Source organism: Rissa tridactyla, chromosome 21 (genome assembly GCF_028500815.1).
Source record: "Rissa tridactyla isolate bRisTri1 chromosome 21, bRisTri1.patW.cur.20221130, whole genome shotgun sequence".
NCBI lineage: Eukaryota > Metazoa > Chordata > Aves > Charadriiformes > Laridae > Rissa > Rissa tridactyla.
Window position 1 is genome coordinate 543,406 of NC_071486.1, and position 26,574 is coordinate 569,979.

Consider the following 26,574-nt stretch of genomic DNA (forward strand, 5'->3'; position numbering starts at 1 on the left):
TTCTGCTTCATGGTCACAGTATGCTTATGGAACAGGAGCAGGAGGAACTAGAGCCTGCCGAGGCTTGCTTCTTGGTACAGGTACTTGTATGTGTGATCACTCCCAACCATCCCTCAAGCCCTACTCAACCTTCCTCTGCTGTGGAGACAGCTAAATTCTCTAAATGCAGACAGCTTAGTATGCTTTTACCTGTTTTTCAGCCACTCATTACATTTGGTGTCATTCTTTGTAAAAACGAGTATATCAATATTACGTGCTTTTTTCCCCTTCATCTGTGTCCTTCTCTCTCCATCCTGATTCTTGCTTTCCAGAGGACTTTTGCCTTTCTTTTCTTTCAGTAATTTTGAGTGTGCACCCACGCAGGTTTCATTTCCACACCCTGTGTTGAAATGATCACAATGAAATTGGTAATAGTGATAGTAGCATCCTTAGCAGGATTCGGTTACCGTGCCCTTAAGATCAGTAGGAGCGAGGGGGTTCGTTACTTCCCACCACTGGTTCCAGATGACTGTAAACCCAGCCTGACACCACCCCACCACATTCCCTTCAAAAAAGATCACTTTTGTTCAGGCGGCTCACAGGATTGGAGATCCGCACAGGAAGAGGAAAACATTATCTCCTTTGTTATTGTTTAAAATTGCTTCACATACCTATCCTGCCGGCAAAAGCCTGTCTCAGCAGGGGGAGAAGCAATTTCCTGAAACGGATGCCTGTGCTGCCCTTGGAAGGATGGTGTCCCAGTTATCAAACTCTACATGCAAACCCTGCAGCAGCTGCTTTCCACCCAAGAAGTTTGGCAATCACACTAATATTCTCATTACTATAACTCTTAGGGCACAGCATGGAGTTTTTACACTTCCCATCTAAATACCAAACTTAAATCGGGGCATTTAAACACCAAAGGTACTGATTTCAGTAGGATCTCCGCAGCTTTCCAGATCTGCTCCTTTGGCTTTAAGTCCTTTCCATTGTGTGACTCCAGTAACAGCCAGTACAAGCGCTGCTTTGCCTGGTGACTCTGCAATGGAGCAGTGCCCTCCCTCCTCCGAGGGAAAACACACAGATTTGCCCACATCCCGCTCCCACCCTCAGCGAGGAGCTCTCCCACAGCGCCTCCCCCCGCCTCAGGCCTGTCCCGCCTGTGGCAGCGCTGACCACCGGGCCTGCCCGCAGCCGGCAGCGGGGCCGCGCCCCTCGGGTGAGCAAAGCAGCTGTGCTCTCCACTCTGCTCTCCCCTCTCCTCCCCCGCGCCCCCCGAGCGAGCAAAGCGGCTGTGCCCTGCTCTCCCCTCTCCTCCTCCGCGCCGCCCACGGGCCCGCCAAGGGATCAGCGACACCCGCGGCGGGGGCCGGCGAGCGCCCGAACCTCAGAGAGGCTCCGGCCTCCGTTGGCGGGAAGACTAAGTCCCGCCTCCTCCCCGCCCCTGGTTACAAATCAACCAATAGCTAGCGCGGAAAGGTGAAATTCATATCTGCGATCCAATAGCGCACAGCCGGACGCATTCCACGCGGCCGCCGCCCGGCCTCGATTGGGAGAGTGGACGATCTCTAGACGGAGCTACCCAATAGTGTCGCGAGAAGGTTACGCCTCCGAGCGAGGCCTAGCCAATGAGCAAGGCGCGGGGAGCCCGCCGCACCGCCCCCCTCGCTATATAAGATGGGCCCGGGAAGGGCGGCTGCTTTCGAGGTGCTGTCCAGACCCGTTGCGCGTCTGCTGCTCCCAGCGCTGCCTGCCCGAGCCATGGTGAGCGGGGGGGGGCGGCCTCCCAGCACCGCTCCGCACGCTGAGGGGGGGCGGGTGGGAGGTGCGGGTCCGCCCCGGCTCACGGGCCCCGCGGTGGGAGAGGAGGGACGGGCCCCGCGCCGGACCGCGCTCGCCGGCGGGGCCCGAGCCGCACCGCGCTGGCGGGCCTTCTCCTTGCCGCGTCCCGCCGCACGGCCTCGTCACAAAATGGTGGCGGCTCCTCCGAGAACATGGCGGCCTGCGGCGGGACCCTCAGCCCCCAGCCGGCCCTGAGGTGGCGGCTCCCTCAGAGGTGACTCCGGACGGGCTCCCTCGCGGGACCGGGGAGCCGCGGCCCGGGCTGTGGCGGCCTCTGCGTCCCCAGGGCCGGCGTCTCCCTGTGCCCGCGGGACGGGGCGGGGCTCCCAGCCGGCACCCCGCGGTGAGGGGCGCTCTCGTGGTACAGTTGAATGTAAAAATTGGGGGGGAATATCCTTGGGGTGTGTGAGACCTGGAGTGGTGGAGGAGGCCATCGCACTGTTCCTGGAGGTGCAGCTTGGTGCTTCTCTGGTCCTTGTCCCCGTCGAGTCAGTGTGGTGTGAAGTGGTTTGGAGAGGCCAGGGAATGTGGCTGATGGTGGAGATTTCCTCAAGGACTTTGTGAGACTGGCTGGGTAATGAAGCTGAGGTGGGATGACCAGGATTCAGCCCTGAAGGGATATCTGAAAGGTATGACAGAGGGATGGGACATCATAAAGAGGACAGAGATCAGCTGTTGAGCTGTGCAGCACAAGTGGCAGCTGTCAAGTTGGAGTTTGTGCTGACAAGCATGAGGCCCTTCTCCATGTGGGTGTTTACCCTGTACATTTCTCTTTGAAAAGAGTTTGTGGATGTTAGAAGGTTACCTGGATTTAAAAAATGTAGCTGACTGCTTCTGTAGGGTTGTAAATGCAGAGGAAACATTTGTTCAACTGAAAATGATTAGAAGTTAGAATATTGGGAGGTTGTGTTTGTGTCCTTATCTTGTTCATACCCTTGCATGGTTGGCTGTTCGTGGTCATGCTTTTAAAAAAATTAAGCCAAGTCAAGAGCGTGAGCGTAGTTCCTCACCTCCAGAAAGGATGCGGTTCTCCTTGAGTTTCACCCTCGGAAAACTACATTTCTCATCGTGGTACGTTGTTGAACTTGGTCTGGGCTGTTTCCACCGTTTTCATGAAACTTGGCTTGCCATCAGCTTCACATGGATGAAGCTGTACCTGAAATACTGTGCTGGAGAGCACAAGTAACCTAGAGTGTGATGCACCAGGACAGCTGGAGGGAGCTGGGCTTCGTCAGCCTGGCAGAGTACAGCAAGGGGCCACCTAACAGCAGTCAACAACTACTGGAAGGGCAGTTACGGAAGACAAGCCAGTACTCTTGAGCTGGAGCATATCATATAGTAAAGGAGATAGAGACAAATGGAGGCCGGAGAGGTTCAGGCTGGGAAAATTCTTGGAGTTTTCACTGAAACTGGTTCTGTGCTTGAAAGTAATGTATTTAAGTGGGGGGGAGCATTTAGTGTTAATTACTTAAGGATTCTGTGTCCTGACTTGTGTCTTGAATACAGCACTTAACAGTATTTAACCTTATTAACTATGAAACTTCCATAAGTGATGTTTAAAGGCCCTGACTTGTCATTAATGTGACAGTTGTCTCTTGCTTATCTTTACAACTTGGACATTGTACTTTCAAGGCTCAGATTTTGTTTTGGTTTTTAGTAGTATTGGTACTGTCAGACTTCTGCTGTGGAAAGACTCTGCAGAGCAAAATAGGCAGAGTCTGTTGGTGTCTAGCAAAGGTTTGTGTTTCATCAAATAGCCACATACTACTTAAAAGTAGTTGGTAGAGTTGCAGGAAAGCAGTTGAAAGAGACATCTCAAAGCAGGGCTGACAGTAGCACCAAGCCAGGTTTTTGTGACTGACTTTCTCTGGCCAAGTTTTGCAAACCTCCAAGGATGGAGATCCCTTCCTGCTTCTCTGGTGACCTGTTCAGGGCTGCACTGCTCTGTTGGGGGAGCTTTTCCTAACACCCAACCGGAATCTCCCAGTGTCCTTCGAACACCTGACCTGAACCTTCCTGCAGAGCAGAGGGAGGGCTTCTTGGTGTGCTGGCTGTGTATCTCCTTTTGTAGCCTGGCACATTGTTTGCCTTATTGAGGATGAGAATGTCCTGATGAACATTCAGGATGGTTTCTGGGTAACCCCTGGGATCTTTTCAGCAGGGCCACTTCTCAGTTAACTGCTTCCTTTGTACTGATGCAGGGAGTTACTCTGCCCCAACTGCTGGACTTTGTACTTTGTCAAAGTAAACATGCTGTGCTTTTAACAGGGCAGCTGTAGGACCTGGTCTGTGGCTGTGTCACTCAAGCTATACTTTCAAAGACTTAAATTGTCACTTTGGAGCATGAGAAGTTGTTGCTTTGTGTAGTTTGAAGTAGTGGTGCTAGTTCATGTGATGTGGTAAGCTTGTATATAGTCTGACATTTCCATGAATTCACCTTGCTTGGGCATGCTAGTCTCTATACACTGCCTTTCAATGACCTTCGCAGCTGCTTAGGAGCTTCATGAACAAAGCTTGGATCATTGATAGGACTTCTTTACAGGTGAGGCTCCACACTGAAGTGGTAGTATACCTCTATACTCTCTCCTCTCACTGTAGAAAAGAATTGCACACTGTCCTCCAGCTTTCCTGAAAGAATGATGTGGCCTAATTCATTGTCATGGCCTGGCTTCTCTGTGCTGGTGCAGCCTTGTTGGGCTGCGTGCTGGAACAGCTTCTCCTGTCACCCTTTTCAGTGTGTAGGTTGGCTGTCCTCTGCCATTGCAGTACCCTGCCAAGCCCAGTGCTTCAGCCTGGAGAGTGGTGGAGTAATGGCCTTGGAGAGGAGTAGTGTGGCAGCAGCTTTGAGTAAGGCTGGTTGCAGAGAGGATGTGGATTGTTCCTCTGGAAGCTGTATATCTGAGTACACAGCTTGGATGGATGGGGAGCTGAAAAACAACAGTTCTGAGACATTCAGTGCTGTGGTTAAGAACATGCGATGAGTTCTTTTGGCAACTGTAGGTTTTAATTTCTTGGGGCTCCCAAGGAAAGTGAAAGGACTGTGCTCCTGCTTTCTTGCATTGACTATTGATGTGGATTGGGCAGTTCCAGGTCCTGCTTATCCTGGAATTTCAGGGGAAAAATGAATTGCATCACCCAATCATAGGGTCTGAACATAGTTAAATGTGACAGTTATTCAAAACTGTCCTATATGCAGGCTCTTCTAAACTCTGACACTCAAAACCAGAAGTTAAATATAAAATGCCACAGATGGAGTGGGAGCTTGGAGATGGTTCCTTTGTGGTTTGGCTTTTAATATTCAAAACCCTGTGCTGAAATATTAAGGAAGCTGGGTTTATGCTCTGGACTTCAAAGGCAACTTGGGAATCCATAAATTGGTATGAATAGATCCTTTTGCTGACATAGACTATTTTCTACATAGCTTAAATGAGGTAGTTCCTGTCTAGTGTTAAGGAGTTTAGTACTTTGCATACAGCAGTGGGATGTGAGGCCTGATGTTTCATTTATGAAGTGCTACTAAGATTTCTGTTAGGCAAAGGCTCTCTTACAGAATGGCAAAGTTGCCTGAAGTGATCAGGAGCATCTTTTTCCTGATTTTATGTATGTTAAACAAAATGGCCCTGGATCTTGCAGAAGGTTTTGCTCCCTCTGGTGGCTGTGCTTATGTGGCTCCTGGGGCTGGAGTTTTGGGGGTGATGCTTTTCTGGATACTTAGGCCAGTGACAGGTGTAGTCATCAGAGAAGCTGGCTGAAGGATTTGGAAGAGTTGATGAAACTCTTGCTGTCTAGTAGTTGAGGGTAGGAACAAGGAGGAGGGGGATGAGTTTGTAAAAATGACAATGTCTAAAAGGGTCTTTCTAGGTGGAGGTGGATGATGACTGAAAGAGGCTTTTGTGTTCTGTTGTATTTTGTGCCAAATGTCCCTAACACCAAGACAATAAGGCCAATGTTTTAATAGCTTTGCAGTATGTGAGTTCAAGCTGTGTGTGCTGAATGTTTTTTAAACAAGGAAACTGCTGTTTCTGCTGAGTGATTCAATTTTTTTTTCTCCACACAGCGTGAGTGCATCTCAGTCCATGTTGGTCAAGCTGGTGTGCAGATCGGCAATGCGTGCTGGGAGCTCTACTGCCTGGAGCATGGCATCCAGCCCAATGGTACCATGCCAAGCGATAAAACCATCGGTGGAGGGGATGATTCCTTTAATACGTTCTTCAGTGAGACCAGTGCCGGAAAACATGTCCCTCGTGCTGTGTTTGTGGACCTTGAACCAGCAGTAATAGGTAAATACAGTGACACATGCAAGGGACTGTAGAACATGCTGCAGGACTTGATTTAACTTACACATTTTCTGACTAAGGGATCCATTTCTCTAGTCCTGCAAAATGCTCTGGGGCTTTAAATTTTACTATGTGAAGGTTCCCTACATCTTCCTAGTGATGGAAGATATTGGGCTTTATCTTTGAGATTGGCAAATGTGCACTCTGGAGCTCTAAAGAATTTAAATATTACTTTCTGCCAGTCTGTGTAATTAAATGGCTCTTCTGAATATGCCTCATGCTTTTGCTATGCAAGGAACTAGTTACAACCTCTTGAAACAATATGACATAATGTGTACAGCAGTCAATAGGAACCTTTTTAAAAGATGTGATATGTATCACTAAGGAGTTTTCGTTTTGTACATTGGAACGATTCCTGTGCTTTCCCAAAACAATCTTCTCTCTCTAGCTTGCACAGTGCTTGCAGAAATGAATCTCAATTGCTAGCCTAAGTTCAGGGACTTCCAAACATGCCCTTCAACTCCTGCTGCCTTATCTTTGAGTAACAATCCACTGTTATCCTGAAAATCAGTTGTATCCCAAGCTCTGGCAATGCTGGCTCTCAGTGTTCAGATGTGATGCCACGCATCAGCTGCTAACCAGTCCCACCTTCTGTGGCGCTAGCTACACTGCCAGTCCAGTGTGTTACCCAGTTTCACAGGACTTGCTCCTTGTGTCATAAGTCTTGGTTTTGCTCTTACCGATGTGTGTGCCTGAAGTAATTCTACTGGAGCCAGTTTTGTGGCTTAAGTAGCCATCTGTGCTTGTGCAGTTGCCATGTTTATCTTTCTGCAATGCATAGAGAGCTGGGAAGGGGAGATGAGTGAATAGGCTTAAGCTACTCCTATATACCCAAACTGTGGGTCTCTTGTAACTTATTTCTCTTGTAACACGCTAAACCACTTTCTGTGGCTACTACAGTAGAATGAGCTTATGCAGGAGAGCAGCAGGCTGTCAGGCGGGTCAAGGATGGGAGTACTGGACTGATAACTTTGAAGTGAGCCAAAGCACCCTTGGCCATACACTAATATTCCCAGGAGCTGTTGCAGGTCTGGCTTTCTGTTTTCTTGAACCCCTTGGCTGTTGCTTCCTCTGCTGCTGGCCAGGTGGTGGCTCTAAGCAACCAGAAAAGGCTGAGAAATGAGGTGAGGGAGAGCAGGTGGCAAAGCTCTCACCTTGCCTCTGGGGGTGGGTAGCTGGTGAGCCTTGGGACCAAATGGTAGTGTTCCAGCACTTGTTAGTGATGCAAGTGTAGTATAGAGAGATGGGAAAAGGGCTGTCTTATGAAATACTTGGTAATATTAAAAAAACTAATGCTTTTTGTTAAAGGTTGCATCATGTACCTTTCTGGGGGCTAGCCTTCTTTCTTTATTCCTGCCCTGCTTATTAGAAAATTATTGATCCAAGCTCCTGGGGTTTCTGGAGCTTCCAGATCAGTGCTGCTCTTAGTGAAACAGCGGGACTGCTGTATGTGTACACCAGCTCTCTGGATGTGGTGGTGAAATTCCATCAAACTTTCCACAAAGAAATAGGGCAGTAACATGCCTGGGAATTCAAAACAAGTGACTTTAAAAATCTACCCCAGAGAGACTTAAAAACCATGAAGAATGGTATGTCCAGGGGAAGTTTCATTTAGCTGTCCCCTAAACTCTAAATTCTTTATTCCAGCACGCTTTCATAGTCCAATGACTGATCCTCTTAACTCTTCAAGTTTGTTACTTGAACCAGAACCATCTTGACTAATGTTGCCCCCACAAGCAATGTTTTTCCTTAGGTTCTATATTTTTCCCTTTTACCCATATTTGTCCTTTATAACTTGAAATGATAACGCAGAAAGTTTTAGAAATGTGTATTTTGAATGGTAGGCTTGTCCAAATTGCTTTCACTTTGGTGCAGCTTGGAAATATTTGAGAGTGTTGGATGGCAAACTGCAGCAGTAGCTGGTCAGTCTAAGTTGGTTCAAAGAGTTAACTGTATTTTTGAATCTTGAATTCTACTTACCTTTGTCTTACTCCTTGTTGGATAAAGAATATATACAATCAAGCAACTTCAGCTGCAGTTAATAAAGCTCTCTGCTTCCCACCTGGTTTTAATTAAAGGATGCAGGACTGCATTAGCGTATGACTCCAGAATGGCTTGAGCTAAACCAGAGACAAAGCTATGCTGAGGGTCTTTGTACCTTTCTGGTAGGACAGAGCTTTAGCCTGCTATGTGTAAGTGCGTATTTCTGATAACTAGTGAAGGTCATAACTAAATCATTCTCCAAATCTGTAACTGGTGGGGGATGCTGTGCGTCCATTTGCATGGCTTCTTTATAGTACAGCCACTCGTGCTGAGCTTACAGCTCAGTATTTGCATAACTGAATATCTCTACAAGATATTGGTTCCTCTTGAACGTTCTTCTCTAGCCTTGCAGAAAGTACAATTAAAGGAAAGGAGGCAAGCAAGCAATGTAAGCTCTGCCCACAGCTGCAGAAGCAATAAGGCAACATCCTGGAGGGTTTGGAAAATAAGGGGGAAAAGCAGTATTTCAGATGCTGATCTGCAGAGCGGGCCTCAAGTTGTCTTAAACTGTAAAAGACTGGTTCTGCTGCTATAGTCCAATTTTCAATTGCTCTGTCAAGAAAATGGGACAGTTTCTTAAGCAGTAACTTAATTTTTCTTAGGTATTCAATGTTTAGACTGTACTAAGTATTGTGTCACCTACTAATAGGTAGAAATCAAGCTGCTTTTTCTCTTACGTGTTTAGGTACCTCATTCTGGACACCCTCGGAAGTTTGAAAAACCTGGTCTGCATAGAAAGCTAACTTCTTGTAAACAATATTCATCTTTTCTCCCCAGATGAAGTTAGGAATGGGACATACAAGCAACTCTTTCATCCTGAACAATTGATATCTGGTAAAGAAGATGCTGCAAATAACTATGCTCGAGGTCACTACACAGTTGGAAAAGAGATAATTGATCTAGTTCTAGAGCGTATCAGGAAACTGGTAAGACTTTTCTTCACTGAAGGCTCTTAAACATCTTTCTTTATCCTGTTTTACAGGATTTGGAAATCAGGTTATCAAAAATACATAGGTGTATAAATTGTGCTTTAACTTATTCCATGGTAGGAGAATGTGTGGACTTAATCAGCATTTTAGCCGGCTGAGGATATTGGATTATTTCTGTCAGATATTAATTTCAAATGGCCTAAAATGCTGATGAGGCACCCAAAACTTTAGTTTCATGTTCAGCTTCAGAAAGCCAAGACTGAGATAATTATGATTTGCATAGCTCCTGCTGGAAAAGGATTGGTCTCTGGCTGGGGCATTTGCAAGGAAGTTTAAATAGGAGTGTTTGCTTCTGTGGTTTAGGCTTTTGTTTGCATTTCCTGCTTTTATGATTTCTGAATTAATTTTATGGTAATAACAGAAAAGGGAACTAAATCTTAGTAAGTTGGGATGTTTCAGGCTCCCTGGTACTTTGATCATGTGGCAAACTTACGAAGATGTCAGCTTAGAAGGTTAGAGTTCCCTTTTTAGGGCTGCTAAGCATGTACTTTACCACATGTGTGTCACAAAGGTAAGGAATTCTCGCTGTACAAAAAAATCCAGGGTATACATCTGGTGCTTTAATATGGAATGCTAAATGAGTTGTACTGAAAAGTACACCTTTTGCAGATTAAAACTGGCATTGTTCTCAACACTTGGCTGCCACCATCTCTAATTAAAGCTAAGATAAGTTTGCAGCAGGCTGTACTTTGACCTGAAAAATATGGTTGTAATTTCTTTTTACAAGCTGTTGGAAATCCCTGTCAGTCCTGGGGATCAAGCTAAACATCATGTGGCACTTCTTTCTGAAGCAGAGTAGTTTCTTCATCTGAGAAGACTCAAGTGGCATGACAGTGCGATACACTTTGACAGCTCGCTTCCCTGAACTGAGTTACATGCCTGCAACTCTTACAGGATTATAGCAATAGTTCTGGGACAGGAGACTGCTCTGTTTTTGTGCAGGTAGAGAATGTCAAATCAGTATAAGGGGTAGATGGTCTGCAGTTCTTTGAATATTATTGCTTGTGGCCATTGTTAATGGCCTTGGCCTGAGAATTAGGGGTAGGGGAAGTTTTGAAGTAGCAATTTGAAGTGCAGAGGTCACATTACAATGTGTAGGGAGCTTAAAGAGCTAAGAATACCATGTTTTTTATAGGGCAGTTCCTTGACTATCAGTGGATGAATCAAATTCAGTATTACTTTCCCAAAGCTTGAACAGTTGGTATGTGTCAGATTTCAGAGTTGTCTTGAGTTTTTGTGATTCTTAAGGTCTACACAATTGTTTTAACACGCTTTTTTTTCCTCTTTCAGTCTGATCAGTGCACTGGCTTGCAGGGTTTCCTGATTTTCCACAGCTTTGGGGGAGGCACTGGCTCAGGTTTTACTTCGCTGCTGATGGAGCGCCTGTCAGTTGACTATGGGAAAAAGTCAAAATTGGAATTTGCCATCTACCCTGCACCACAGGTCTCGACTGCTGTTGTTGAGCCGTACAACTCCATCCTGACCACCCACACCACCCTGGAGCATTCCGACTGTGCCTTTATGGTTGACAATGAGGCCATCTATGACATTTGCCGTAGGAATCTGGACATTGAACGCCCAACCTACACCAATCTCAACCGCCTCATTGGTCAGATAGTCTCTTCCATTACTGCTTCCCTCAGATTCGATGGTGCCTTAAATGTGGATCTTACTGAATTTCAAACTAACTTGGTGCCTTACCCTCGTATCCACTTCCCGTTGGTAACATATTCCCCAATTATTTCAGCAGAGAAAGCCTACCATGAGCAACTCTCAGTGTCTGAGATAACCAATGCTTGCTTTGAGCCATCCAATCAGATGGTGAAGTGTGACCCTCGCCATGGCAAGTACATGGCCTGTTGTATGCTGTATCGTGGGGATGTTGTCCCCAAGGACGTCAATGCTGCTATTGCTGCTATCAAAACCAAGCGCACAATCCAGTTCGTGGACTGGTGCCCTACTGGTTTTAAGGCAAGTCTCAGTTACATCATGATTTTTTTTTTGGACTTCTCATTCACTGTCATGGGCTATGAAGTATATTTTCTCATTAAGCTGTTCTGTAGGTACCTGATTTGTATCATAGTCACTATTAAATGCTACAAAGAAACTCATGGTCTCTTTTGCTTTTCATGTAGGTTGGCATCAATTACCAGCCACCAACGGTGGTCCCTGGTGGTGACCTAGCCAAAGTCCAGCGGGCAGTGTGCATGCTGAGCAACACTACAGCCATTGCTGAGGCATGGGCTCGTCTAGACCACAAGTTTGATCTGATGTATGCCAAACGTGCCTTTGTCCACTGGTATGTTGGAGAAGGGATGGAGGAGGGGGAGTTCTCAGAGGCTCGGGAAGACTTGGCTGCACTTGAGAAAGATTATGAAGAAGTGGGCACAGACTCGATGGATGGAGAAGATGAAGGTGAAGAATATTGAACACAACAGAATTGATTTGCGAGTCTTTGCCATTTTACTGCCTCTTCAGTAGCCATGTAAATCATGTCAAATAATTGAAATAAACTTTTTTGATCAAGACATGTGGTAGTGTTCAAACATTATGTACATTTGTTAACTATGTGCAAGTAGTCAGTAGTCCAGGAGATAGAATTTCTTTCTGAGAAAGATACTGAATAAAATGCTATATTAGATGACTTCTTGTCCTTAAGGCATTGCTACTTGAAGAGCTAATAGTGCATATTTTCCCCCAGAACACAAGGCTAGAATGTGCTTGAGCTTTTATTGGAAGATGAGTTAGCTGCATTTTTTTCAAGGCTCTAAAGTTGTTGTTGCAAGAGGTAACAGGAACTAACCTTGTATTACGCTTAAGAATTAAGATGTAACACCTTTAATACCAAAGGCTATTTGAGTTAGTTTTCTCCTAAATTTAGACTGAGCGTGGGGTGGTAACTTAGAGATGCAGTAACATGGAAGGGGGAAGAGATGTCCAGAAAGGGTGTGCCATCGCACGAGGAACCTGGCGCTTCTGTCAGGATCTGTGTGGTGGTTGCTCTGGTGTTCCTTTGTCCTCCCACAAAAGGGACTGCAGTTGCTGTCTGACAGCTTTCTGTGGAGTCAGCCTTTTGCCTGAAGCTATCTGGAACGAAATCTCTGGATTAGCTGGCCAGGCCGAAACACTAGTTTTCCCTAAAACTAATTATTTTGCAGAATTAGACCATGGGTTCAGATATGAAAATTTCTATCCTTCTGCCTTCAATGTAAGCTGGTGTAACAGGAGAGGATTTGGCTAATCAGGTTGTCTGCAGATGTGGCAGCCTCTGTTGAAAACCTGCTTCTGCATGGTCTGAGTGGGTGCTTGGGGACACAGGGCAGTGAGCCACAAACCAAGTAACCTGACTATTTCTAACCCTGGGAGCTGGGTGACTCTGAGGAATCTCTCCCACAGAAGCAGCAAAGGTGGAACAGTCAAATAAGATGACAGTTGAATACTGACTGTGATTATAGGATACCGAAGTCTGACTCCCAAGACTAGATTTGAGCTGGAGAACTCCTCCCAGTCCTATTTCAACCTTATTTGTATTCCTTCTGATTTAATGGCAGAGTGTGATTTAGGCTAAGCCTTGAAGCCTGTGTTTGTTGAAGATGCATGTACCTGCTTAGCAGGAGTCTTGGCAGTGGTATGAAAAATGCCTTAACTTCCTTCTGCCTGGGAAACCTGCAGTACTCGGGTAAAGCTGCTGTATTTGACATCAACTCATAAAGTGGGAGCCTTTCCATTACCTCAGTTTTAACTGTGACTTGGGTGTGCTTATCCTACTAGGTGGGGCTGTTGCTGTTAATGTAGGTTAACAGGATGCTGCTGTTGATTGAAGGTCTAGCAGAATAGCCTGGTCTGCAAGAGCTGACCAGTAATTTGCTCAGGCCAAACACCCATTGTCCTGAATTACTACGTTGTTTATGTTCTTGGAGCCATTGGGTTGAGTCAATCCGATTTGAAATTAGTCTAAGTTATTGGAGATGGAAGTTACCAATTTTATATAGATGGTGGGAACAATCTTCAGTCTTTAACCTAGGTGAGCGCCTCAAACTGTCTTGTCAGCCATGGTCTGGTGCAGAATACACGGACGCTGTGTAAATCAACCCTCCTGCCATTCAGCATAGCAGAGCACGTCCAAGGTTTCAGCGAGTTTCTCATTTGCTTTTGCTTGTGTTGTGTTTTGGGGTAGATGTAAGTGTAGAGAATTTCAAGTCCTGTTGACTAACTTATTTTCCTACTTGCTGGATGATTAAGCAAATGTGCTAGGCATAACCCAAGAGACAGTCGCATTCATTGCAAATCAGACTGACTTCATTTCAGTGCATGCATTCAGATTTTTAATGTAATGGCAGTGCCCACAAGAGGAATATGCAAAGGACTGTTTCATGCCTTGCAGGTGTCTAGATCTTTGGTGTGAAACCTGGTGCTACTAGCAGATCACGAAGAATGCTGCGTGGCCACAAGTGCCAGCACCGTAATTTCCTTTAAAAGTTATGTGTATTGGGGGCTGGGCAGGAGTGGATTTCTGAACTGGCCTGTGGCGTGATCATTTAGCAATGATTTGGCTTTGCTATCTGGGATTCTTTGTCTCGTTATTCGAGGCTGGCATGCTCTGTTTCCTGCTGATACTGTCTGGGTTTTTCACTGTACCTGTGGATTACCCTTATTTAGAACACTGCTGCTTAAGCGATGGGAATTGGTTTGCAGTGTGTCAAAATGTTTTAGCCAGGCATGTACGATGATGAGTCTCTGTGTGGGACACAGCACTCCAGCATCCTTGTAAAAGGCTTGTGCACGTGGAATGCTGAGCGCTCTGACAAACCTGGACCGACTAGGGAATCGCGTTCAATGTAGGCATTAGGTTTGAGATGCATTGTGCTTTTAATTTTTAAAAATAACATCTAATGCTACTTTGAAAAGATGGTAGGCATCCACTGGTGGAAGGTTTGAAAAGAGATGTTATGTCACACGTTAGCCATTGGACTGATGGTGAAAACGCATAATACATTCCCAGCCTACATCATACTCAAATTTTCTTTATATTAGTATTAAGAAACACTGTTGCATTAGCTAGTGGGCAGTTAGTTCTCAGTGTAGGCACATGCATAGTGAGCTGAGATAAGATAGTGTTTTTTCTCAGATAAGAAGCCAAGATAATTACAGCAGGAAAATCCAGCTACAACTGCTCTTGCTTCAGCTAGCTGCAGAAAGCCTTAAACACGTTATAATCACTAGCGCTATGGTTGAATTAGCAAATGGGTGGTTCATCTGTTTCCTGAAGCGCAGAAGAGATCCTATACTGAATTAAAACTTGCGTGTAAGAGTGAATACCTGAACTTGCAGAGGTTAAGATTAGCTGTCACTTAAAAGAAAATGGTTTCTTTGCGCTCTGAAAGCCTTTCTTTAATTCGAAACTTCAAATGCATGTTTTCTTTGGTAAGAAATCCCCATACTTCTGCTTTTAAAAGTCATGTGCCTATTTGCACTGGCAGAAGCGCAGGCATTTCTAGTGGTAACTAAATATATCTTTACCTGTGTGGTGACACAGCTTTCTCCAGTATTGAGATTGGCAATTAATAGCTATCACCTGATACAAAATAACTTCGATGACTCATGAAGTGGAGGAGGAGGAAGTGAGCTGGAGCCCATGGCGGATTGCTGTGCGCTTGGTTGTGAATTGCTGGTCTTATCTGTAAGATCTGCTCTGAGATGCTTCTGGTGCCATTCCAGGGGAATGCAGCGCAGCAGAACCTGATTTCCACCCACTCTGCCCTCTGAATAAGCAATATGAATACCTTTTAATGTGTTAATGTCTACATTATGTATATATAATTATGTACATTTCTAATTTCTATAGTAAGCATGCCACAGCATAATTGTATGATAAAAATCTCTGTCTGTTTTAGCTTTATGGACAGTGTAGGTAACGTAGGCATACAACTGCACATGCTGCCGCCGTCTTCCTACAGCGCAATTTTTTTCTCAAATAAAATTCAGAAAGGGCTTTTGTGCCTCATACTCCGACCCTTGTCAGATAACACTCACCCAGTCAGCCTGTTGCTGAAAAGCATGAACTTGTTCAGGAGAGCATGGCTCTGGAGTTGGAATTGGTGAGATTTTAATTGAAAGTAAGTTAAGAAACAATAGGGTCACTCCATGATTCTGGTAGGAGAAAGTAGAGGTAAGATTGCAGGTTATACTGTTCTTGGCATTATTTCAGGAAAATACAAAGCATTATCTGGGAGAGAAAAAAAGAAGATAATGTGACTAGGTATTAAAAATTCTCTGGCTTCACCTTCTGCTTTTCTCCACAGTGTAATAGTGAAGAGTCAGAGCACCATGTCTCATGGGCAGTTTAGAGTGATTTCCTGTGAAAATTTTGAGGAACTGGAAAAAAAATTAAGGGAATAGCAGTGTTAATTCCTTACTTTGTCAATATGCTGCAGTAAATGTGCATGTAGCTTTTGACTGCCTTGTCCCAAGCCTTCAGTCTTGTTGGGCTTTCTGCTGACATGCTGCTTCCGCTCGGGCAAATTGTCTAAGAGGAGGAGGATGTCATTCTGTGCTCAACTCCGTGCTTTTCAGTCGAATCCGCCTGAACACTGTAACAGCGGAGATCCTGACATCGAAATACAATGCTGCTAATGTGCTACCCCATGCCATTCTCTTCTGATGTTTAAAATGCCTGTATTCCTGCCAAATAAAACTTTGTTTGCCTTTGCACAAGGTCATGTTTTCCTTTATGTAGGAGATGCTTCACAGAAGCAAAGTGCAGTTGCCCTGTTTAACACGCAGAGCTCTTTTAATGTAATTGGATGGCTCTTGCACTTGCTGAAGTGTTGTAACAACCCAAGATTCAAATTATTTTTGCAGATTTTTTTCAGTCAGTGCATTTCTACCTTTGAATTCATTTCTCTTACAAGCCCTAAAAGTTTGGGAAGAAAAATCAGCTAGGGTATGAAATGTAGAGATGCTGTGTCTTGTGTAAGAACTGGGAATTACTAGAGGTTGGGAAGTCCAGAGGAAGTGTAATTGAGGCTCCTGTCAGGAATAAGGTACTGGATTAGGTGACTCCTGATCTCACCGGTTCTTACGTCATGTTTATAAGGAATTACTTCAAAAGAAAAGATGTTTTTTATTTGTACTCTGAAAACAGGGACTGGGCTTATAAACAAATTCAGCAGTAAAGAGCTGAAGAACAATTTTCCGTCGTGTTGCAGAACTCCTCTAGAAGTCTGTAGGGTTTTTCTGTGTGTGTTGGCAAGGTGAGAGTGATGAATCCCGTCCTATCTTGGTCTGAACTAGAGGGAGGACTAACTGTGTAACATCCAGACTGTGCAAAGGCTTTGATCTAAGGATTTCTCCTAAAAGTTGGGCAAAAGAATTAAAGGTTTGTAGTCTCAACTGTTAATGGAGAGCGTGATGAAGTGGGAGAAATGTCATTGCTCTGAAGGTATTGCAGGTGCTGGCTGACAAGAGGCTGAGAAATACCAGGAGACTAAATAAAACAAACAAAAAGTCACGCGAGGAGTGGTGCCTTCTGTGGAGCTTCTCAGTGGATTGAGTCAGTTAAAATCCAGTATCTTCATCTTTTCGATGCCGTGTGCCTCTCCACTGGCTTTCTGAAGACCCTGCTTTCCCTGGCCGGCTTCGTGTGGCACAGAACGTGTTAACTTATTTACGATGTTCTTAGTTCTTGTGATACTTTCCTATTTTCTTGGTGATTTGTAAAACTTCCAGTCATTTTTCAGGAGCATGTTTCAGAGTTTCTCTGCAGCATTGTTTTGGTTTCCCTGGTCTGTGTCAAGAGCTGGGAGTGCTTGGGCACAAAAAGTTAAATTCTTCTCTTCAGCTGCTACCTAGAAAAAGAACAGCTGTAAATACTAAGTGGGAGGGACTAGAAAACATTCCAGAAACATTCAGGAAATACTTTTTTCTCATATTTAATATAGGTTGTTATAAATGCAGGAAAACTTAGGAAGTCTTAAGTGACTGACTCGGAGGAAGGAAGGAAGTGCATCTTAGTCCCTTTAAGGCGAAGTGCCCCCACCCGCTAGGTGAGCTCAGTTCTGCTTTAAGGCCTGCCCCAGGCTTCCTCTGGGCTACCAGCAAGTCTGCGCGCGAGTGGTCTCAGCTCTGGCCCAATACGTGCCCCAGGAATTGCTCCATCAACTGCAAAATGGAGCAGTGCTTGAGGCTGAGGGAAGAACAAGGGGTTAAGCCTTTCTTTGCGGGTTTCAAAAAGTAGGAAGGGACTTCTGATCATAGGCAGGAAAACTTAAACTCACTTTCTAAGATCAGGGCTGGAAATCAGATGGTCATGGAGAAGCTGAAAAAAATTTTCAAGACAACTTTGCGGGCTTGAGTTTCTGTCCATATGGATCTAATCAGCTCCAGAAAGGCTCCCAAATGTGTTGCTGGTTAGGCATTTCTCCCACTTCAGCTTTGTTACCTTTTGGAGGTGACGGGTGATGTTTAACTGCTATTACACTGTGGCGAGGGCCTGTTTACAGCTCTTCCTAAAGACCTGCAGTCCTTCTCTCTAAATAATTTTGGTTTGAAATGCTGAGATGCTGTTGCTGGTCTCTCTCTGCGTACTGCGACTTAAACACCAGCCAGCTTTGCCGCTTGGGCACTTCACCGAACAGAGATCGGTGAAGGCGGTACTTGGGCAGTGTGTAACTCTCCCAACCTCTGCGCCGTTGGTTTGGTGGGTAAGATTCAGTTTTCCAAACCTTATACCTGGAAGTGAGTTACCGATTGAGCAGGGTGCACTGGGCTGCTTTTGCAATATCAAGGGGGTTTGGGGAAAGAAGATAACAGGAACAGAGGGTTCTCTTTGTCCGTTTTAGATAGTAAAGTTAGAATTAAGTGAATTTCCTAAGTGCCTGTTGAAGGCCTAATGTGTCAAGTCCAGAACTATGCATTTAACTTCTAGAGACTTGAATTGGGACAAACAAATCCCTCTGTCCAAAATGGCTCAACCTTTCTGAGAATCTGTTCTTACCCTGCAATTTTAATCTCATTTCTGTGAATTTCTCCAAGACAATGACCTCTACAAGGTTACTGGCTGCTCGAGTTCCTTTTCCAGAGACAGCCGCTGTGAGCGGCTCATTGCAGAGCTTCAAATTAGGGATGAATTCCAAGCAGTCTTCTTGAAGAAGGCTGCCAAGACCTCAAGCATCTTCATGTTCCTTTTTCTTTTGTTAAGAGCTCTGTGGCTACAACTGTCAAATGCGTTTCATAGTCTTACATCATTACTGCTTGCAAAAGCTGCGTTTCAGTTGCTTATACTGCGAGTAGAGATCTCTGTGGCTGAAAGTTATTTCAAAATCCGGTTTGTAGAACCTGCCTTGGCTGAATGCTGCCGGTATGCATTGTTTCAGAGATGCTAACGTACCACGTTGAGCCTGGCATTGTTTTCCAGCAGTTCTGGAGCTGATCTTGTGCGATTCTGCACAAGTTGTCAGCACTGCGTCCCACGCAGAGTTACTTTCAGTTCTATGTCTGTAGCTGCCGTAAACTAGCTTAACTGCTGGCTGTCGCGGTCCTGGTCCTCCCGTGTCTCACCCATGCAATCACGTTTTCAGTCTTGCACTGCCTCTAGCACAAAGTTTTGTGTTAAACTGGCAAGAAAACTTATCCACGAGGAATGAGTTGGGGGAAGAAGGGCATGGTTTTGGTGTCGTGAGCTAAGGTGGCTCAGCGTAGTAGGATGGGCTGGGGTCAGGGGAGCGGGGGCGCACCGTGGGTCAGCTACAGCTGCTGCTGAACCATGGGCTCACGGCGCTCTGCTGACTGGGACAGAATGGCCTATGCCTTTGTTTTTCACAATTTGCGTGGAATTTATGTGGAAGGCAAAAACATGTGCATGTATGTATGGAAGTGTCCCAGTCACGTCTCAGAGTACATTATAGAACAGTTTCTGCCATTGTCCACAAATGCTTTTGAAAATGGTGTTAATGTCTTGCAGTAAGCACATATGGGACCCAGAAATGGAGGGTTTCCTTTTCTCCGACTTCCCTCGTAATTCAGGCAACGGTTACTGGCAGTTCCATGCGAAGTACTCTTCTGTTTCTTGTTTTACTTTTTGCTGGGTGTTTAGTGTTTATCTTCCTCTCTCTGTTTTCAAATTCTGTGTCTGTTTCTTTACTTGTTCACTGCTGTTGCCGATATCAACAGCGTGTTTAAGTTCCAGCTTTGTCTATTACAGCATATGTGTGCTGGCTTCATTATCTTCCCTGCCTACAAGTATTTTAATGTCTGCTGAGTGTGTCTGCATGTGTTAGATTTGCCTGATGAGGCTGAGTGGGGCAGCTTGACTGCGTATTGATTTAGACCTTGTTTACTTTTGATTAGATGTATTAAATACTCTTATGTGTTTATTGCAGACACTTCTCTAAAGAACCTATGTGCTGATACACACTTTTTTTGCTAATTGTAGGTGCTGGCAGATCAAGAGCAATCCTTACTGTTGTACTTGTGGTCATAGAAAGCTTTTCTTGTTCAGTCTTGTACTTCCTTGTGAAAGATGCTCTAAATTCTGTTGGGGATTTTGAAATTTTTTTACATCATCTTCATTAGATCTGTGTGGTTCCAGGTACGAACACAATAAGCCAGGCTTCCTTTGCAGAAATCCCTCAGAACTTGGTGCATTCTGAGGGCCTGATTTCTGTTTCTTTTCGTGGTTTATTGACTGTAGAGCTCCTAAGGTCTCCATTGCCAGGTGGCTTAATCATATTCTTTCCCCTTTGAATGCCTTCTGGCTCCCCAGCTGGTTTTAAACCTGCGTGCCATCTACCAGATTCTGTATCGGTCTGACGCCTTGTATGATTCATGCGGTTTCTTACCACCTTTGCTTTGCTAACACTGTCACTTTTGTCATTGGTATTGTCTGAAATACTTTCTCTGCCTTAATTTGTGTAGCTCTTAGACATTCTTCAACGTACCTGAGCGATCTGCAGCTATTTCTGCATGTTTAAATCTCATCTAGAAGCAGGTTTTCCCATGGCTCTTCATCGGTGAATGACAGTGGTTTAAAAACCAAACTTTTTCTTATGTTGTGACTCCTTGTCTGCTCAGCCTTGGCCTGTCAATTTTTAGTGTATTTTAAGTGACCCACGAGGGCTTAGATGACTTTGCGTGCGCTTGCCGTTTGAAACTTGGATGGTACCTTGCTGGGGGGAGGAGCGGGGAGGGTTTGGGTCGTATCTGCGTGTCGGGACTAGGCATGTCGATGCATCCCGAGTGCAGCTGCGGGTTACCCACGCACAGGGGTCCCCTGGATCCTGTGCTATTGCACGAGCTAACGAAGGCTCCTTATTGCCTCTTAAATATTACCCCTTATGTGTCTAAAAGCAAGTGAATCCTGGAGCATATGTCGGGGTAATCGTGGGGGATTTCAGCTGGAGCAGAGGCAGGAAGCTTGACTAGGAACAAGATTTGTTAATTAAACATTTTCTGCAAGCCAGTTTCCCCCCTTGCCTGGGCCTGCGTAGTGTGGCTGGGTTGTGGAGAGGAGGGCACGGGGTTTATCTGTGGCAGTGCAACGTGTCACCACTCTGTGATAGCGGGCTTTGCCAGGCTGACAGAAGGTACAGTCTTCTCTGAGTGTTTTGGGTTTTTTTGTTTTGTTTTGTTTTGTTTTTTTTTTTTAGTGCTGCTTCTACTCCCCCTGTGCAGAAACCACAGCTGAGTTCAGATACTTTTGGGGGAACAGTTGTGGTGGTACTTTCTGTTTCACTGCAACCAAGGGCTTTAGGGGTGGAGAAGCTGCATCTTCATTTCTGAAATAGTTTTTCATAAGAAAAAAAAAGGTATGCTTTGTGTTTTTACACCTCATGGCAAGTTATATTTCCCAAGTTGCTCTGTGTTGACAGGGCTTCATAGGGGGGTTCACTTTCTCAAGCATCGAGGTCTGGAGCTGAACTGGTCACCCAAAGCTCCCTATAGTCAATGCAGAGAAGTAGGGGGATCACACAGTGGGGGTGCTCTGACCTATTTTGGACACCTGCTTGAAGATAACAAACCTTAGAGCCTCGCCCTCGCTGACTGTCCAAGTGCTCCATTGATGACTGGTCCCTTGTCAGCCTCCACACTTAACCGGAAGAATCCCACCCTCTCCACGTCCTGCCTGGAAGCGGATTGTGTCCCACATGGCTGCTGTTTGCTATTAGCGTGCTGAAGAGCAAGGAGGTACAACCTTAATTTGTTGAGCATGAGTCAGCAGCTGCCTGAGAGCGAAGTGAGGCGTGTGAAACAGCACCTCAGCTCTGCCTTTCCAGCGCTTCCGATGGCTGTGGTCTGCTTATCCTTGCTCTTATGGCAGTCTGGCCAAGGATGTGGAGTAAGACTGTATTTGGCCTTTAATAGTAGCTAATGATAGGGTATGGGCCTTAAGGAATTTTATTAATAAATAATGCTGAAGGCAGTTGCAAAACTGCAGAGGACTTTCCGTATCTGAGGAGAGGTATTTTATTCCTCCACGTGTTTACCAGCTGTTTTTACCTGTCTATGGACATAGTCCCCGCTAGGAGCTGTGTGCAGCTGTGGGACTTCCGTCCTCAGTCCTCGGCCAGCTCAGTTCTAGCCCACAAACGAGGCTCAGATTTCCTGCCTACCCCATCAGCGTGGCCCCTCTGCATGGTTTCCTGTAGCTGACATCTTCAACCTGCAGCCTGAAGAGTTTGGATGTCAGGCTTCCCCAGAGCGCAGAAGGCACCATGGAGACACGGAACAGGGCAGTGGTGTGGAGCACGGCTTCTGGAAGAAAAGCAGAAAAGTACCAGGGCATCTATGTATTGAAACCAACATTTCTCTTGTAGCAAAAGTTGCCAGCAAAGTACCTCATTCTCCATCTAAGAGTGTTTCTGATAAGACCCAATTAGCCAGGACATAATGCAAGACAAACAGTCTGGGTACCTGGCGTCAAAACAAGAGTCAGTACGATGTCTGTGAGCTGGAACCTATGCTTATAAAATGTCCATAGCCTGGTATATCCAGAATACTCCATATTTCTAACCAGGATCCTGAGATTGCAGCAGCTTGACACTAACAGTCCTTTTTCTCAAGGACTGCCATGCATCAGCATCTCTGGGAGCAGCTGGCTTTCTGGAAAATGTAAAACCCTTTTCTAGCCTTGATGATGAAACTCAAACTGCTTTGCAGGTTTGTACAGGCTGCTGGTTTGCCCGGGAAAACTGGTTTGGTTTGATCTATCATAGATTCTGCTTACTAAATCTGTTTGTTCCCAGGAACCTATTTTCTTAAAGAGCTGAGAGGCTCAGCATGTTTCCCTCCCTGCTCTGTATTGTGATCATCTAAACACATAGTATTTTAATTAGGCCAGGCTGTGCTGATGAAATGAGTCCTTTGGCTTCAGTGGAGTTTCACTTACATATGACTTATAAAAAAAACCGAACACCTGACTATAAACTCCATATGTGGTGCTGACTGTCTCTGGACATGATGGTCTAAAACTTGGACTCCAGTGGGCAGGATTTCCTCCAGCTTGCTTCTAGGTAACTCTGGAGTGAAGCTTGTGTAATATTAGCATCTTTTCTTAAGTATTGCTAATTGCAGAGCTTCTGGGAGCAGTTTGGTTAGCTTTTTCAGTGTCCACAGTGCAGATACCTTCTGTCTGCTTGAAGGTCCAGGGTATGGCCTCTCCTAAAGCTCATCTTGATGTTCCTGTTGTCCCAGGCCAATGCAAGCAGCACTTGGTGGGTGCCAGAGGAACTGGCCGCAGTGAAAGCTCTTGCTGTGATACAGAATTAAACTGACCGGACTCCAGGCTGCCGAGGTGACAGGTGTCCTCTCCTGACTCTCTCTAGCAGCTCCCCTTGCTGACTGCCCATTCTTAGCACTGGAATTAACAGCTCTGTAGTGTCTGCCTGGAAACGGATGGGATGGGATTCAAAGTTACCAAGTATCAATCTGAATTAATGCTGACTTAGCTGGAATTACTCTGTTTGAACTGGTATACAGCCTTTGTCTGAAAAGGAGAGGTGGTCTAGGATAGCATGGGCACGTACATAAAACAGGGAAAGACTTTTGCAGTGTCTGATTTGGATATACAAATGCAAGCAAGTCAACATAGGCTTTATGGACAAGGTGCTCCAGACACCTGATGGCTAGTGCAGAAGAGCAGAGGGGAGGCTTGCACTAGTAGAGAAATTGGCAATATGGTTCCCATCCAAGAAAACACAAAACAGAATTAGCTAAATATCCCTACAGGTTGATGGGACTTCCTGCAAACAAATGGTACGTGAAGAGAGCTGTGCTGAAGCTGGATGTAAAGGGATGCTCAAGTGTGAAGGGTTCATTGCAGAGCTCCCAGCAAGGCACAGGAATGGGCGCGGCTGCATGAGGGTGGAGGAGCTGCCAAGGAGAAAGCCCTGACCTAGGGAAGAGCGCTGGGCTCAGCCAAAACCTCGGCACTCCTCGCCTTGGGCCAACCTGACCCTTTACTGTTTGATGTCTCTGCTCGGTCACTGCCAGGACAGCAGCTGCCCTGTCGCTTGGGTACTACACGGCACTGCAGCAAATGGGGCCGTTCTGCTCCCTGGGAACAAATACAACAGGCTTCAAGAAAGCCTATCTAATAAAAGGCTTTAATTAACGACAGTCAGCTGAACCACGCAGAAGGAATGTCTGCATTCTCATTCCAGCTGAGTGAAATCTGCTTTCCTCTCTGCAGTTTGTGCTTCTGTAGTACTTGGGGAATTCATCCCAGAACCCAGAGCCATTGATTTCTAGGCCAGTGTGCTGTGCCACGCTAATCCCCGGACACAGCACACGCTCTGCAGATGTCATGGCAGGAGGAGGGTACAGGAGAAGGCAGCGTGCAGAAGTACACATTTGTGTTGAAGCATTTACATTAGCAGGTAGCAAGGTGGAAAGACAAGAAGGATGCCTGATGGGGTGTTCAGACCCTCCAGGGGTTACTGCTTACCTTAAATCTTGGTGGATGAGAAGCTCAACATGAGCCGGCAAGGTGCGCTTGCAGCCCAGAAAGCCAACCGCATCCTGGGCTGCATCAAAAGTATGGCCAGCAGGGCAAGGGGGGGGATTCTGCCCCTCTGCTCTGCTCTGGTGGGACCCCACCTGGAGCGCTGTGCCCAGCTCTGGGGCCCTCAACATCAGAAGGACATGGACCTGTTGGAACGGGTCCAGAGGAGGCCACAAAGATGATCAGAGGGCTGAAGCACCTCTGCTGAGAGAGTTTGGGTTGTTCAGCCTGGAGAAGAGAAGGCTCCAGGGAGACCTTATAGCAGCCTTCCATTCCCTAAAGGAGGCGTTCAAGAAAGCTGGGAGGGACTCTGGATCAGGGAGTGGAGCCATGGGATGAGGGGGAATGGTTTCAAACTGAAAGAGGGGAGATTTAGATTGGATATTAGTAAGAAATTCTTTACTGTGAGGGTGGTGAGGCACTGGAACAGGTTGCCCAGGGAAGTTGTCAATGCGCCATCCCTGGAGGGGTTCAAGGCCAGGCTGGATGGGGCTTTGAGCGACATGGTCTAGTGGGAGGTGTCCCTGCCCAGGGCAGGGGGTTGGAACTAGATGATCTTTAAGGTCCCTTCCAACCCGAACTGTTCTATGATCCTATGATCTTAGCCAGACCTGAGCCACCGTTCCCTCCCTTCAAGGCACCTGCTTTTTATCATTGGGTCATGGCTTGGTCTCCCTGCCCTGCTCACCTTTAAATCTTTGTAGCAAGTGCTGCTTCTCCTCCTCCATAACTTCCCAGGTAAAGCACCTCTGCTTTGAGTGTTTTTCCATCGCAGTCCCGTAGGAGAATTTTGTATGGGACTGTATTGGCAGAAATGGTCCTGCTAAACATGGTCCTTCCAGCTCTGATGGAACAAGTCCTCAGGGAGTCATTACCAATGAGGCTTTATTTGCTGTACACAAGAAACCAGCGGTGTTCAAGCATCCTTGAAACTCTTGGGGAAACTTTCAGACCTGAAGTCACAGAAGTGGTGTTGCTGGAGGCGTTCTCTGTGCTGGAGACCCTTGGGTTTTGGATGTGACGCAGAGCAGCTGTTCGGAGGTGATTAAGCAGCTTAGTTTTCTCTCCAGATTGTGGTATTAGGTAGGTGACTTCTACTGGAGGTACCCTTGGTGTAAAATGAAAGTATAAACCAGTTATGGTGTATTTTACATACGTGCCTTAAGATTTCTGTCTAAACTTGATGCTGCTTTTGTACAAGGAAGTAGGTTCGTTGACTTCTGTCAGCTGCAGTTAAAGTTCAGCAAAGGAAAGAGCCTTAAGCCTCTTCCCAGAGCTCGTGGAACTCCGAGGTGCTCCCAATGGCTGAGGTCTCTCCAGGGCTCTGGCTGTCCCCTCAGGCCCCCTCGGGGTTTGGCTGCTGGGCCCTGGTGTCCCTGCTGGGCCGGAGGGACCTCGGCCATCCCGCTGTCACCCCGGATCCCAGCACTGTCCGTGCCCGAGCACTGGGCCTGGGGGACGGGACGGGAGTGGGTCGTGCTGTCCCGCCCCGGGCCGGGGCGTCCCACAGCCCCCAGAGCGGTGGGACCCACAGCGCAGAAGGCTCCAGGGAACCCCCCCACTACTTTTCTCTGCACAAATGCCCTGTATAAAAGCTGTTTCTTTTTTTTTTTGTTTTCTCTTCATTTTCAAAGTGCGGAGAAGAATAAGGTTTATCATCTTAAACTGGCAGCGAATGCTCTGTACTCTAATTTTTTGATTTACTCTAAGGGCGAGCAGCAGCTCGGGTAGCTGACGTGGCCCTGCTGCCCCTGAGTGCTCCTGGGGAGGGTCGGGCTGGAGGAACGTCCGCCAGGGAACCAATGGCGTGGGACGCGTGGGCTGCCTTTGCCACCCACAGCAGCTTTTCCTCCATCGGAGCAACCCGGGGCTGCGGCCCCACGGTCTGCTGCTGCTCCTGGGCCTGGACAGCCTGTATTTGACATCTTGTACCACTTTATTAATAAAGCAGTGAGCACCTCTCTCAGTTTTATTCAGAATTTTAGGCCAGTTGAGTGATGTTTTATTAAAAATTACACCATGAGCATTGCGTCCTCGAAGTAAAAGTTGTGATCTGTGTATTTTACTTTAATTGCAGGCTATAACAGCACGCGGGTTCCCGTGGCATCGCCAGCAATAATGGCCGCAGCCTCACGCTGCGTCCCCTGCGGGGGGTGAGGGGCCGGGCCGGGGCCGCTCCCTCGCTGTCCCCTGGCCGGGCCCGGCCCCGCGCAGCAAATGGCGGCGGCGGCGGCTGAGGGGAGACGCGCGTGGGCGCTGGGGGGGAGGGGGCGGGGCCGCCCGGCCACGCACGTGCGCTACGTGCGGCGCCTGCTGCTGCGGCGGGGCCGCCCCTCCCCCCGCCCCGAGCGCCGCGGGGGGATGGGGGTGTGGGAGGGGATGGGGC

At 46.6% G+C, this 26,574-nt stretch overlaps 1 protein-coding gene across 1 annotated transcript; it reads left to right on the forward strand.

Moving 5' to 3' along the window:
* The first annotated feature begins 1,644 nt into the window (after nt 1–1,644).
* Nucleotides 1,645–15,904, forward strand: LOC128900340 (tubulin alpha-8 chain). Its single transcript, XM_054181367.1, has 5 exons — nt 1,645–1,743; nt 5,879–6,101; nt 8,979–9,127; nt 10,481–11,161; nt 11,326–15,904. Exons 1-5 carry the CDS (start codon nt 1,657–1,659, stop codon nt 11,617–11,619), a joined length of 1,434 nt encoding a protein of 477 aa, XP_054037342.1. The 5' UTR covers nt 1,645–1,656; the 3' UTR covers nt 11,620–15,904.
* The last annotated feature ends 10,670 nt before the right edge of the window (nt 15,905–26,574 follow it).

Coding starts and splice junctions, on each gene's coding strand:
- LOC128900340 (XM_054181367.1), top strand. CDS start 1,657: ATGGGCCCGGGAAGGGCGGCTGCTTTCGAGGTGCTGTCCAGACCCGTT. Junction 6,102..8,978: donor CCTTGAACCAGCAGTAATAG/GTAAATACAGTG, acceptor TTTTCTCCCCAG/ATGAAGTTAGGAATGGGACA. Junction 11,162..11,325: donor GGTGCCCTACTGGTTTTAAG/GCAAGTCTCAGT, acceptor CTTTTCATGTAG/GTTGGCATCAATTACCAGCC.